Below are 14079 nucleotides of genomic sequence, written 5' to 3' on the forward strand. Positions count from 1 at the left end.
TTGTAACAGCTTGGATAGAACTCATTTCAAGAAACTTTGATTCACTTTTCTTCAGTTAAAGCCCTAAAAGTTTGTATAGACTCCAAGAAAGCTTACTATAAGCACCCATTTACCTGTTTTACGTTTACATTTTCTCGATGATGCTACTATTGGGAAAGGAACTGGGTGCTAGAGTGTAGTTCAAATAAAAATTATGATTTCTACATTTTATTCAAAGGCAATATTTTTTGGAGGTATTGATCCTACAATTCGTGGAGAAGTCTGGCCATTTCTGTTGGGATTTTATAGCTGTGAATCAACATCAGAAGAACGGGAAGCTCTGCGGATTCAGAAACGTGTAGAATATGAAGAAATTCAGCAAAAAAGGTAATTTATAACTTGACGTACGGCACTGGCTTCTTGGGCTTTTCTTCACAACACAGGAATTATTTGCTATTGACTATTTGCTTCGTTATCAGCTGAGAAATAACCTGAGATTGGCAAACCCTAAAGCGTTCTGTGCAGTACTGCATGAGAGCTGCACTGTTGCCTTTTCAACTAAGTCATTAAACCAAGAGCATACCTCCCCTCTCAATTTTTTTTTCCTTCAGTGATTGGATAGGCGGAAATCGCTGCCATGGCTAAGATTTATTGTGCTTGAGAGTGCAATGATGAGCCGTTGTCCCAGAACACTGCAGTTCATGTAGATTTATTTCTGATAGCAGTTTTAGAAACATAGAAAGTAGGAGCAGGAGGAGGCCATTTAGCCCTTCAAGCTTATTTGCCATTCATTAAGATCATGGCTGATCTTCCAACTCAGTTGCCTAATCCTGCTTTTTCCCCATAACCTTTACTTCCATTCACCCCAAGTGCTATACTCAGCTGCCTCTTGAATACGTTCAATGTTTTGGCATCAACTGCTTGCTGTGGTAATGAATTCCACGGGCTCACCACTCTTTGGGTGAAGAAATGTCTTCTCACCTCTATCCTAAAGGGTCTATCCTGAATCCTCAGACTATTTTTATTGCAACTGAGTGACATGCGAGGCTTTTTCAGAGAGTAATCAAGAACCGTCCACATTACTGTGGCTTTGGTGTCACATACAAATCAGACTTGACAAGACTGGTGCATTTTTTAACTGAAGGATATACTTTTATTTCCTTCATGGGATGCTAGCTAGGCCAGTGTTTATTGCCTGTACCTAATTGCCCTTGAGAAGGTGGTGGTGAACTGTCTTCCTGAGCCACTGCAGTCCATGTGATATAGGTATATCCACAGTGCAGTTAAGCAGGGAGTTTCTGGATTTTGATCCAATGGCAGTGAAAGAACAGTGATATATTTCCCAAGTCAGATGTTGTATGACTTGGATAGGAAATTAGTAGATGTAAAAGGTACCATGTGACATTTCAAAGAAGGAAATGAGAGTTCTCTTTGGTTGCCAGACAATTATTTATTTCCCAATCATGTCACAAAAACAGATTATCTGGATGTTGTCACACTTGCTTGTGGGAGCTTGCGGTGCATAAATTGGCTGCTGTGTTTCTGACATGGCAACAGAGACTGCACTGCAAATGAATCGCAGAAAGTCAGGTACAGTATGTAAAAAAAAAATCCAAAGGGAATGTTGGCATTTATTGCAAAAGGACTGAAGTATGAAAGTAGAGAAGTATTGTTACAATTGTATAGGGTATTAGTGAGACCACACCTGGAGTATTGTGTTCAGTGTCGGTCTTCTTATTTGAGGAAGGATGTAGTGGCGTTGGAGGCAGTTCACAGGAGGTTCACCAGATGGATTCCGGGGATGAAAGAGTTGACATGAGGAGAGATTAAACAGTTTGGGCTGGTGTTCACTGGAGTTTAGAAGGATGAGAGGGGATCTGACCGAGGTACATAACATAAAATTTTAAAAGGGATTGATAAAATCAATGTAGACCAAATGTTTCCTCTTGTGGGGCAATCCTGAACAAGAGGTCACAGGTATAGGTTGAGAGACAGTAGATTTAAAATTGAGATGAGGAGGAACTACAACTTGCAGTAGTTGTGGAACTGGCTGCCCCATAGTGAGATGGAGTCTGAATCATTGAATGATTTCAAGAAGAAAGTAGATATATTCTAATTTTAAAAAAGCAATATGGGGAACAGCTGGAGAGATGGATTTGAGACCAGGGAGAGATCAACCACGATCTGATTGAATAGCAGAGCAAGCTGGAAGGGCTGAATTTTCCTACTTCTACTCCTAACTCCTGTGTTACTATGTTCAAAATTATTTCATTGATTGTAAGCACTTTGAGATATCCTGAAAGGTGCTACATACAAATGTATGTCTTTTATCTTGTAATACTTAGACATAAAGAATTGTACATTTGGGACAGTCTGCATGCATAACACACTGTGACCAAGATCCTGGCAGAAAGGATAAATAGAATTGTAGAAAGGGAATTGAGCTTGAAAAGGAAACGAGGGTTCAGGTAGGCATAACAGTAACCTAAAGATAATAAAAGAGTGATATGCAAGGCATTAGCAACCAAATGGGGAATTGGAGGAAGTAATTAGAAGAGATAACAAAAACACAGTGGCAAATAATGCATGATTATGAGTTAAATATTGCAGGCTAGATTAAAAGATAAAAACACAAGAGGCCTAATTTTACCATCTCACCTACCACGGGAATTGGAGTGGGCGAGGGGCAGACCATGGAAAGTCTGACCCCAGCCGAGATTTTCTGGTTTTGGGGCGAGGGAGGCCATAAAATCCTGCCCAAAGGATGGTGGGCTGGCACTGTTGATCAGAAATAATAATAAGAAAAATATTAAAAAGGAGATGCAAACAGTATCACAGAACTGTTAAGGTGCAGAAGGAGACCATTCAGCACATCCTGTGTGTACCAGCTCTCGGAATGAGCAATTTGTCTGTTGCCATTCCCCCTGCTTTCTCCCGGTAACCCTGTCCATTCTTCTTTCTCAGACAGCAGTCTAATGCCCTTTTGAATGCCTTGATTTAATCTACCTCTACCATACTGTCAGGGAGTTCATTCCAAAATCTTAAGCACTCGCTGCATGAAAAAGATTTTCCCCATATCGCTTCTGTTTCTATTGCCAATTACTTCAAATCTGTGCCCTCTCATCCTTTCACAAGTGGGAACAGTTTCTTTCTATCTACTCTGTCCAGACTCCTTATCATTGAGGATAACTCTATTTTCTCAGCCCTCTCCTCCATGTAAAACAGTTCCAACTTCTCCAGTCTGTTTTTATGACTGAAGTTCCTTATTCCTGGAACTATTCTCATCAACAGAATATATATCAATTGAAACAATAGGTAGGATGAGATTACAGACTGCCAAATAGTGGAAAGGCAATGGGAGGTATGAACCCTTGCACCCCTCAGTATAAGAAAAAATGTCAGCAAAGTTGTTAAATGTGCAAAATTATAATGGCATAGTTGGTACTCTGAAACTTGAGTATACAGGGCAACCAACAGGGTATCTCCTTAGCCAATCAGCTTTAAACGCTGGACAATAAACATAGAAAGGACTGAGAAGCAGGTGAATTTGTGACATATATTCAGGTATTAAAAAAAGAGGGAAGTTAAGAGGGAGAGAAAAAAAGGCACAGAAATGAGAAGTAGTACATTTTTAAAAGAGAAATTTTTTAAAAATATTTCTCTGAAAAAATTCAGAACCTAAAGGAATGAGACTTCACTTATGTAATAATTAGGGTGCAATGAAAAAAAATTGATGGCAGTCATTAACAATGATCACATTATTTAAAAAGTACTCCTATTAAGAACTCTTGATATCAAAGGCGGGTTTAGCTCATATTGCCAGCAGTACGAAACAAGCTGATAGCGATTAACTTACGTGGAAATGAGCATTTGGAATGTTATAATTTGTTACAAGTTCTTTTTGCAATACTTAGACAAATTTCACCTTCAAGTTCTTTAAGAAGGTCAGGGAATGGGTAGCTTATTTGTTGGTGAGGACCCAAGTTCACGATACAAGTAATCTTTTGTTCCATACCTTTTTTTTCGCAGCTAGCTATAGTAAATATCTTTGGAACTGCTTGGTTGTCACTAAATCTTCTTTCTACAGTATTTATCTTCCTGTTATTCAATACAGCCTTTTAGAGTTTCAAAAAATAAGTGTGCCACAGTGTGGTAGAGAGTAGGTCTTTCATCTGTTGTTAATTTGAAATACCACTTCTGTGGACCATTGTGCAGAATAATTTCTAAAGGAAAATGAAAAATATGTCAACACAAGTTACTCTTAAACCTCTCAGTCATGACAGGAATCAAGAATGTCTATCACTAGGAATAATTAAATTGAAAAGTGGGAGGGCAAAAATAATTTTAAAGTAGGGAAAATGCAAACGGTAACTACTGTTGTAACTGTGGCATTAAAGAATGCGGCAGCTTGAGCAAAGGTTTCCAAGTGTGCCTTTGAATATGTATATACTAAGTATATGAGTGTTTTCTCAGAAATATGGGAATTTATAATGGGGAACAGAGAAATGACTGACCAGCTAAATACATACATTGTTTCTGTCTTCATAGAAGAGGACACAAATAACATAGCAGGAATGCTGGGGAACACAGGGTTTATTGCGAGGGAGAAACAAAAAAAATCTGCGTTAGTAAAGAACTGGTATTGGGGAAATTGATGGGATTGAAGGCCAACAAATGCCCCGGGGCCAATAATCTATATCTCAGAGAACTAAAGAAAGTGGCCCTAGAAACGATGGATGCATTGATGATCACCTTCCAATATGCTATAGACTCTGGAACAGTTTCTACAGATTGGGAGATAGCTAATGTAACCACACCAGTTAAAAAGGGAGATGGAGAGAAAACAGGGAATTATAGACCACTTAGCCTGATGTTGACAGTGGGATAAATTCTAGAATTCATTATCAAAGATTTTACAGCACAGCACTTGGAAAACAATGGTAGAATTGAACAGATTCCGCATGGATTTACGAAAGGACAATTGGACTTGACAAGTCATCTGGAATTCTTTGAGGATGTAACTAATAGAGCTGATGAGAGAGAGCCAGTGGATGTGGTTTATTTGACAAAGTCTCACACAAGCGATTAGCGTATAAAATTAAAGCACATGGGATTGGGCATTTTGTATTGTGATGGATAGAAAACTGGCTGACAGACAAGAAACAAACAGCAGGAACAAACATCTTTTTCTAAATGGTAGGCAGTGACTAGTAGGGCAAATAAGGAATTGGTGCTAGAACCCAGCTATTCACAATATATGTTAATGATTTAGATGAGGAAACTAAATGTAATATTTCCAAATTTGCAGATGACAGCTGGGTGGGAGGGTGAGCTGTGGGAAGGATGCAAAGATGTTTTGGCATGATTTGGACAAGATGAAGGAGTGGGTGAACGTATGACAAATGCAATATAATGTGGGTAAATGTGAGGTTATCCAGTTCGGTAGCAAAAACAGGAAGGCAGATTATTATCTGAATGGCCATAAATTAAGAGAGGAAATGTGCAACGAGAAGTGGGTTACACCTTACATCAGTCGCTGAAGGTAAGCATGCAGGTGCAGCAGGCAGTAAAGAAGGCAAATGGTATGTTGGCCTTCATAGTGAGAAAATCTGTGTACAAGAGCAGGGATGTTTTGCTGCAATTATACAGGCCTTGGTAAGGCCACACCTAGAACATTGTGTGCAGTCTTGGCTCTTTATCTGAGGAAGGACATTCTTGCACTAGGGAGAATGCAGTGAAGGTTTACCAGACGGATTCCTGGGTTGGTAAAACTAATGTATGAGGAGAGATTGTGTCAGTGAGGATTATATTTGCTGGAGTTCAAAAGAATGGGTGGGATCTTATAGAAACCTGCAAAATTCTAACAGGGATAAACAGATCAATGCGGGAAGGATATTCCTGATGGTGGGTTTGTCCAGACCAGAGATCATAATCTAAGGATATAGAACATAGAACATAGAACATTACAGCACAGAACAGGCCCTTCGGCCCACGATGTTGCGCCGACCAGTTACAAAACAATGACCCACTAACCTAAACCAATCCCTTTTCGTCCATAAACCTATCCACGGATCTCTTAAACGCCCCCAAACTAGGCGCATTTACAACTGCAGCAGGCAGGGCATTCCAATCCCTCACCACCCTCTGGGTAAAGAACCTACCCCTGACATCTGTCCTATAACTACCACCCCTTAATTTAAAGCCATGCCCCCTCGTGCTAGATTTCTCCATCAGAGGAAAAAGGCTATTACTATCCACCCTATCTAAACCTCTAATCATCTTATATGTTTCAATAAGATCCCCTCTTAGCTGCCTTCTTTCCAGCGAAAACAACCCCAAATCCCTCAGCCTCTCCTCATAGGACCTCCCCTCCATACCAGGCAACATCCTGGTAAACCTCCTCTGCACCCTTTCCAAAGCCTCCACATCCTTCCTGTAATGTGGGGACCAGAACTGCACACAGTACTCCAAGTGCGGCCACACCAGAGTTGTGTACAGTTGCAACATGACGCTGCGACTCCTAAATTCAATCCCCCTACCAATAAACGCCAAGACACCGTATGCCTTCTTAACAACCTTATCTACTTGACTCCCAACTTTCAGGGATCTATGTACACATACACCTAGATCCCTCTGCTCATCCACACTATTCAAAGTCCTCCCGTTAGCCCTATACTCGACACATCTGTTATTCCTACCAAAGTGAATTACCTCACACTTCTCCGCATTAAACTCCATCCGCCACCTCTCGGCCCAGCTCTGCAACCTGTCTAAGTCTTCCTGCAAACTATGACACCCTTCATCACTATCTACCACACCTCCGACTTTGGTGTCATCAGCAAATTTACTAATCCACCCAACTATACCCTCGTCCAGATCATTAATAAAAATTACAAACAGTCCAGATCATTAATAAAAATTACAAAAAATTATGGGGTAAACCTTTTAGGACTGAGCTGAGGAGAAATTGCTTCACCCAGAGTGGTAAGCTGTATAATTCACTACCACAGAAAGCAGTTGAGGTCAAAACATTGTGGAAGACGGTGTTAGATATAGCTCTTGGGGGCGAAAGGGATCAAAGTATATGGGAGGAAGGGGGATTAAGCTATTAAGTCGGAGATCAGCCATGTTCACAGTGAATGGCATAGCAAGATCAAAGGGCCAAATACTCCTATTTTCTATGTTTCTGAACATTTTGTTAGTGATCTTCATAGAATCATAGAATGCCTACAGTGCAGACGGAGGCCATTTGGCCCATCAACCCTGCACCAACAACAATCCCACTCAGGTCTTATCCCCGTAACCCCACATATTTATTGTACTAATCCCTTTGACACTAAGGGGAATTTAGCATAGCCAATCAAGTTAACCTGCACATCTTTGGACTGTGGGAGGAAACCCACGCAGACACAGGGAGAACATGGAAAACTCCACACAGTCATGCAAGGCCGGAATTGATCCCGAGTTCCTGGCCTATGAGGCAGCAGTGCTAACCAAAATACCATCATACCGTTTTATTAAAATATGGAACTGAGGAAATGCCAAGAACTGCACAACCCTTGCCTTGTTTACCTGAAATCATATTTTCCATTATAAATAAAAATAAAGTCAAAGCTTAAAACAACATTGAAAGGAAATGTTAAATTTCATAAAATATCTCAGGGTAATTCTGCTGGGTTTAATTATGACTTGCTATAAAGGAACAATTTTGCTTTTCAACAGTTGCGCTCATTAGCTTCGCCACTATCAACATTGTGTCAAAAATATAATTTATATTTTTTGACTTTTCGATTATATATTGGAAATTACTGCATTTATCTTTCACATTTCAGCTCAAGAAATGCGATCATAATTGTGATAGGTTCACTCAACATCTGTTCCTACAGTAGATCTGAAATAAGGAAAAGGTAATAACAGATCCTTCTCCAGCTTGTTGCCGGATGGCTGTGTAAAAGCAGCTAAAAGTCTGACAACACCAGGTTTTAGTCCAACCTATTTATTTGATAATATACTCACAAGCTTTCGAGGGGACTGCCTCTTCGTCAGGTGTTGGACTAAAACCTGGTGTTGTCAGACTTTTTACTGTGTTTATGCCAGTCCAACGCCGGCATACCCACATCATAAAAGCAGCTATACAGAAAGAAAGGAGTCGAGCTGTTTGAATTACAGGAATTGAGGCTTGAATTATTTCCCTTTCCCAGATTGTCTATGACTGCAGAGGAACAAGAAGATTTTTGGCGAAAAGTTCAATTTACTGTTGATAAAGACGTGGTTCGGACTGATCGATCCAAACAGTTCTTCAAAGGAGAGGACAACCCCAATGTGGAAGCTATGAGGTAAGGCTGTTGTGAGTGACAATGTACATTTGATAGTTTTGAAGATATCTTTACAAAGTGACACCATGATACTCAAATTTGCAAGTACCCAGCGAGCAATAGTCCAAACTACAGAATGCTTTCAATTTTACAATGTCTTTTATTTAGCAGAGGATTGAATGTTGCATTAAATACAAATTTGCCACAACTAATGTCAATGTTAACTACGTAATATTGATTGTCTTTTAGAGGAATTTATTCTATGTTGTGACACATTTGAAAAATTTGATAAACGAAACCAATGCAAGTCATCCCTTTTTATCTCAGATACTTCACATGATCAATGGCCTAGCAATTAGCGACATTTGATTCATGGGAATGTCCAATATCTGGCTTTGAGGAGACTGTGGAAAATGTCACAAAGACTACAGGAAATGGTTTGAGTTATGCAAGGCTACAATGAAATTATGCAGATGGCCTTGATCTTTTTAAAAATAATGACTTATTGGTATATGTTCAGGTTCCTGTCTTAAATATTGTTTTGGGTGTAGAGAGGTTCCATTCACTTCCAACAGCAGCAGGAGCATTTTATATTGGAGGGTATGGCTGTTTTGCCCAATTGCTAAATAAAACATAACCCAGCAATGTAAATGGATATTCATGACTTTTGCACACGTGCTTCAATCTTTCCAAAGGCAAAACGAGCAAATACTTACCGAGACAAGGCAGATAAGATTCATTAAGCTGCCTTATTTCACAGCACTGGAACGTAGAGGCAAAGATTATGATTGGATTTCCTTATTTGTATTTTCATAATACAAGTAATTAATAAACAGTTGTCTCAAACAGTAAATCATTTTGTTCTACTTGAAGTAATTTTTCCTGCAATAACCTTCTCACTGCTTTCACTGTTTGATTTCCTTGCTGGCTTAGCTTTCGTAAAGCTGTCTGACTTCACAGCCTTTGCTGGTCCTGATTAACTGACCTCTCAATATGTGGGTCTCTTTTGTTTCCGTCCCTTGATTAATTGGGGCTTGGTTCCTGAATTCTGCACCTATTTGGGGTTGACCAGAAAGCTGCCAATCATGACTATCATTGCACTACCCCACACATTGAAACTCTAGCTCCATGCAAAACCCCCAGGAATGACCAATCCAACTCACGACATGTAATAAAAACAGGAAATGGTGGAAACACTCAGCAGGTCTGGTAGCATTTGTGAAGAGGGAATCAGAGTTTTAACATTTTGAGTCCACCGACTGCAACAGAGCTTTCATGGCATGCATATATTTGGGAGCACCTGCGTTTATTTAACAACCCACCTGTTTTGCATCAGTAATAGTTTCCATGTCTGACTACATGATCTCCAGATACCTGGAGCTTGCGGTCTTTTTCTCTAACTTGTGAAAATTCACAATACTTAAACATAATTGAATCCCAAATCCATTACATGAATAAAAAAAATGATCAAAATTCTGAAAATGTAGCACTTATGCAAATTTATTTTAATATCTTTACAGGAAGATTTTACTGAACTATGCAGTTTATAGCCCTGAGATAGGATATTCCCAGGGAATGTCTGATTTGGTAGCTCCAATCTTGTCAGAGGTCAGGGATGAATCCGATACATTTTGGTGTTTTGTCGGACTAATGCAGAATACCATCTTCATCAGCTCACCGCGGGATGATGATATGGAAAGACAACTGGTAGGTCCTAAGTCAGCTGGAGAAAAATGTTCTTTGAGTGACAATGAAAGTGATTGAAGGAACTAATTTAGTTTTTGAAAACTTTTTAAATTCTAACATGGCGCTTCAAATTTTAGGTAATGCAAATACTCGTAGCAAGGTTAACTGCTGTCTTAAAAGTCCTTTACAATGTACGATACTTGGGAACAAACCATGTCTCGTGAAACACAGTATGGATTTCATTTAGTATTTTCTTAATTTCTCACAGTTTTTATGATTTCTGATGAGAACTGCAATTAATTTTGGATACTTATAGCAGAACCAGGGGTCACAGTCCAAGGATTAAATACATGAATAGGATGGGAATAGAGGGTTATGATCCCCAGAGGGCTAGGGGTTTTAGTTCAGACGGGCAACATGGACAATGCAGGCTTGGAGGGCCAAAGGGCCTGTTGCTGTGCTATAATTTTCTTTGTTCCTGATATGGGGTAATCCCTTTAGGACTGAGACGAGGAGCAATCTGTTCACCCAGAGAGTGGTAAGATTGTGGAATTCGCTACCATAGAAAACTGGTGAGGCCAAAGCATTGTATGTTTCTACGATGTAGTTAGATATAACCCTTGGGATGAAGGAAGTCAAAGGATATGGGGGAAAGCAGGATCAGGATTGAGTTGGATGATCAGCCATGGCCACAATGAATGGTAGAGCAGGCTCAAAGGGCCCAACAGCCTCTTCCTACTTCCTATGTTTCTGTAACACTTAAACAACTGAATGGATCTTGTCACTGAAATTTAACTTTATAGTTTCATGTATATGGTTTAGAAAAAATCAGGATTTCAATGATTAGGAATAAATCATTCCCATTTCCAGTTATTCCAGCGTTGGCATTGGTGTTCTGAATCCTTCATACAGTGTAAACAAAGGTAATTTAGAGCATCAGTAACTCTACTGCATCATGCATTATAAACAAGGCATGATTTATTAGGTTGTCTATTATATATATGACAGTTTTTTAAAATAACACTTTTTCTTAAATTATATGTACGCACTCTTCTTTGAACTCAATTTTTTTAATCATGGCAAATCTCCCTGTTTAAGAACATTGTACAGTTCGTTTATACATTATGTATATATTAATTTAATATGCAAGCTGTACAGTTCGTTTGTACATGTACAATATATGTCTAATATGCATGTAGATATTTTTAAAAATGCAGTGTTTTTTTTTAAAAGCTGTACCTGAGAGAGTTACTGAGATTGATGCACCCCCGTTTTTACCAGCATTTGGTATCCCTGGGTGAGGATGGACTCCAAATGCTGTTCTGCCATCGGTGGATTCTGCTCTGCTTTAAACGCGAGTTTCCAGAAGCAGAGGCACTTCGCATTTGGGAGGCATGTTGGGCTCATTACCAGGTTAGCTTTGCTCTTATGGGCATTTGTTTAGTCAAGTAGATTGGTTAAATGCTGATTGCGAGAGTAACAAACCTACAGTAGCTTTATTTTTAAACCAAGACATTTGAGCATAGTTTGTACCAGTGATTGAATTGGACTCTTTGAGTTTGGTATTTACATAGCAGCATTATGATTGTTCTTGATATAATTAAAATCTTTTGCTTTTACAGGTAAAATCATAGTTAGAATCCACCCCATATATGTGAGGGGATCATTAAAGTTAAAGTTTATTTATTAGTCACAAGTAAGGCTTACATTAACACTGCAATGAAATTACTGTGAAATTCCCTGAGTCGCCACACTGCGGCACCTGTTCAGGTCAATGCAGCTAACCAGCATGTCTTTCAGACTGATATATATACGTCAGAGAGATAATTAGCCATCATTTCTGATCTGTGCAGAAAGACACTATCCAGAAGTATTCCATGTGTTGATAAACCCTGTGTGAAGAAAGATGTCTTGACATCAGGCCTATATTTACCTAGATTGAACCAGTGCCCTACTACCCTACAGTAATAATTTAATTTGTAATCTTTTCAATCCATCCTTCCCACATAGTTTACAATACCCCGAGTACCTTTCAGACACCTTTTTGAGATTGAAAAGCCCAAATTTCTTCTTTCTCCCAAATCCTGCAGTTGGAGCCTGGTATCTATCACATACATCTTTGTGCTTTTTTAAGCTTAAATCTCTGAACAAAATTGGATGTAGTAATCAAGATGTCATCTAACCAGAGCTTTGTTACAGCTCAACCTGCACCAAATTGTAACATTCTGCCTGTATAGTTCAGCATTCTAATTGCTTTGTTGGCTATTGTGCTGCAATAATGCTTGCTTCATAGTTGTACTAGTTGCTTAAAGGACAAATTCATGTTTACAAAGCTGTTACTGTTTCTATAAACTATATTCTGGAATCATTGGATCGGTGGGTAGAAAATATAATGTAATTGTTCAAGAAAGGGAGAGAGGAAAAGGGAAACTACAGGTCAATTAGCTTGACATTAGTTGGGGAAATGCTGAAATCCATTATTAAGGAAATGGTAACACTGCCATTATAAAATCCTGATATGGTTAGGCACAGCCAGCATGATCTAATGAGGCATTTTTCAAACACTCTTCCCTATCAGAATTTTTTGAAGATTTCAGAAGAATTGGATTTTCAAAAGGCATTCAATTAAGTGCCATGCAAAACATTGCACGAAATAAGAGCTCATGAGATTACAAGTAGTTAAAAGATGGAAAGCAGTGAGCAGAAATAAGCAGTTTTTCAGTTTAGCAAACTTAGTAATGAGGTGCTATAAGAATCTGCCCTCAATTGATTAAAATCTGTGTTAATGACTCAGATAAGAGGACTGAATGTAATGCATTCAACTCTGCTGATGAAACAAGACTAGGTGGGAAAATAAGTTGTGAGGAGATACAAAAGAATCTGCAAAGGAATATTTGTAGATAAAGTTATTGGGTGATGTGGTGGCAGATGGCGTATAACCTGGGGAAAGGAAAGGTCATTCACTTTGATACTAATAGATAAGCAGAGTATTTTTCAATGGCAGAAAATACTGCAGATACTGGAAATCTGAAATAAAACCAAAAAATTCTGGAAGTGCTCAGAAAATCAGGGAGCATTTGTGGCGATGATGTAATGGTATTGTTCCTATACTAATAATCCAGAGATCCAGGGTAATGCTCTGCAGTCTCGGATTCAAATACTTCCATGGTAGATAATGAAATTTGACTTCAATAAAAAAAAAATTTTTTAAATCTGGAACTAAATGACTAATGATGACGATTGTCAGAAATACCCATCTGATTCGCTCATGTCCTTGAAGGAAATCTGCCTCCTTACCTGGTCTGGCCAACATGCGATCCCAGATCCACTGCAATGTGGTTGACTCTTAAAGGCCCTCTGAAATGGCCTAACAAGCCAGTCAGTTCAACGAAACATAAGAAATAGGAGCAGGAGTAGGCCATCCAGCCCTTCGAGCCTGCCCCACCATTCAATAAGATCATGGCTGATCTGTCGTGTCTCAGTTCCACATTCCCGCTCTCTCCCCATAACCCTTAGTCCCCTCGCTTATCAAAAACCCATCAACCCGCATCTTAAAGATATTTAGCGAGGCACCCTCCACCACCTCAACGGGCAGAGAATTCCAGAGATTCACCACCCTTTGAGTGAAGAAGTTCCTCCTCAACTCCGTTCTAAACCGCCCCCCCTTTATCTTGAGGCTGTGCCCCCTAGCCCTACTGTCCTTTCTGAGCGGAAAGAGCCTCTCCACCTCTATCCTATCCATCCCATTCATCATCTTATACGTCTCAATGAGATTTCCCCTCATTCTTCTAAACTCTAACGTGTACAAGCCTAATTTATTCAGCCTCTCCTCATAGCTCAACCCCCTCAACTCCGGTATCAGCCTAGTAAACCTCCTCTGCACTCCCTCCAAGGCCAAAATATCCTTGCGTAAGTGCGGCGACCAAAACTGCACACAGTACCCCAGCTGCGGCCTCACCAGTGCCCTATACAGCTGCAGCAAGACCTCCTTACTTTTATATTCAATCCCCCTCGCTATGAAGGCCAGGATCCCATTAGCCTTCCTGACCACCTGCTGCACCTGCAGGCTGGGTTTTTGCGACTCATGCACAAGGACCCC

The 14079-nt window shown here is 39.7% G+C and overlaps 1 protein-coding gene across 3 annotated transcripts in view; it reads left to right on the top strand.

Annotated features, from left to right (window-relative positions):
- tbc1d16 (TBC1 domain family, member 16) overlaps positions 1 to 14079 on the top strand; it is a 113708-nt gene that overhangs the window by 66339 nt on the left and 33290 nt on the right. For all 3 annotated transcript variants that reach the window (XM_080209587.1, XM_080209589.1, XM_080209588.1), the window contains 4 exons: positions 218 to 366; positions 8181 to 8315; positions 9815 to 10001; positions 11214 to 11393. In XM_080209587.1, coding sequence (XP_080065713.1) covers positions 218 to 366; positions 8181 to 8315; positions 9815 to 10001; positions 11214 to 11393 — 651 coding nt within the window. The remainder of the gene's footprint in view (positions 1 to 217; positions 367 to 8180; positions 8316 to 9814; positions 10002 to 11213; positions 11394 to 14079) is intronic.

Source organism: Carcharhinus amblyrhynchos, chromosome 21, assembly GCF_965287045.1.
Source record: "Carcharhinus amblyrhynchos chromosome 21, sCarAmb.v2.hapA, whole genome shotgun sequence".
Taxonomy (NCBI): Eukaryota; Metazoa; Chordata; class Chondrichthyes; order Carcharhiniformes; family Carcharhinidae; genus Carcharhinus; species Carcharhinus amblyrhynchos.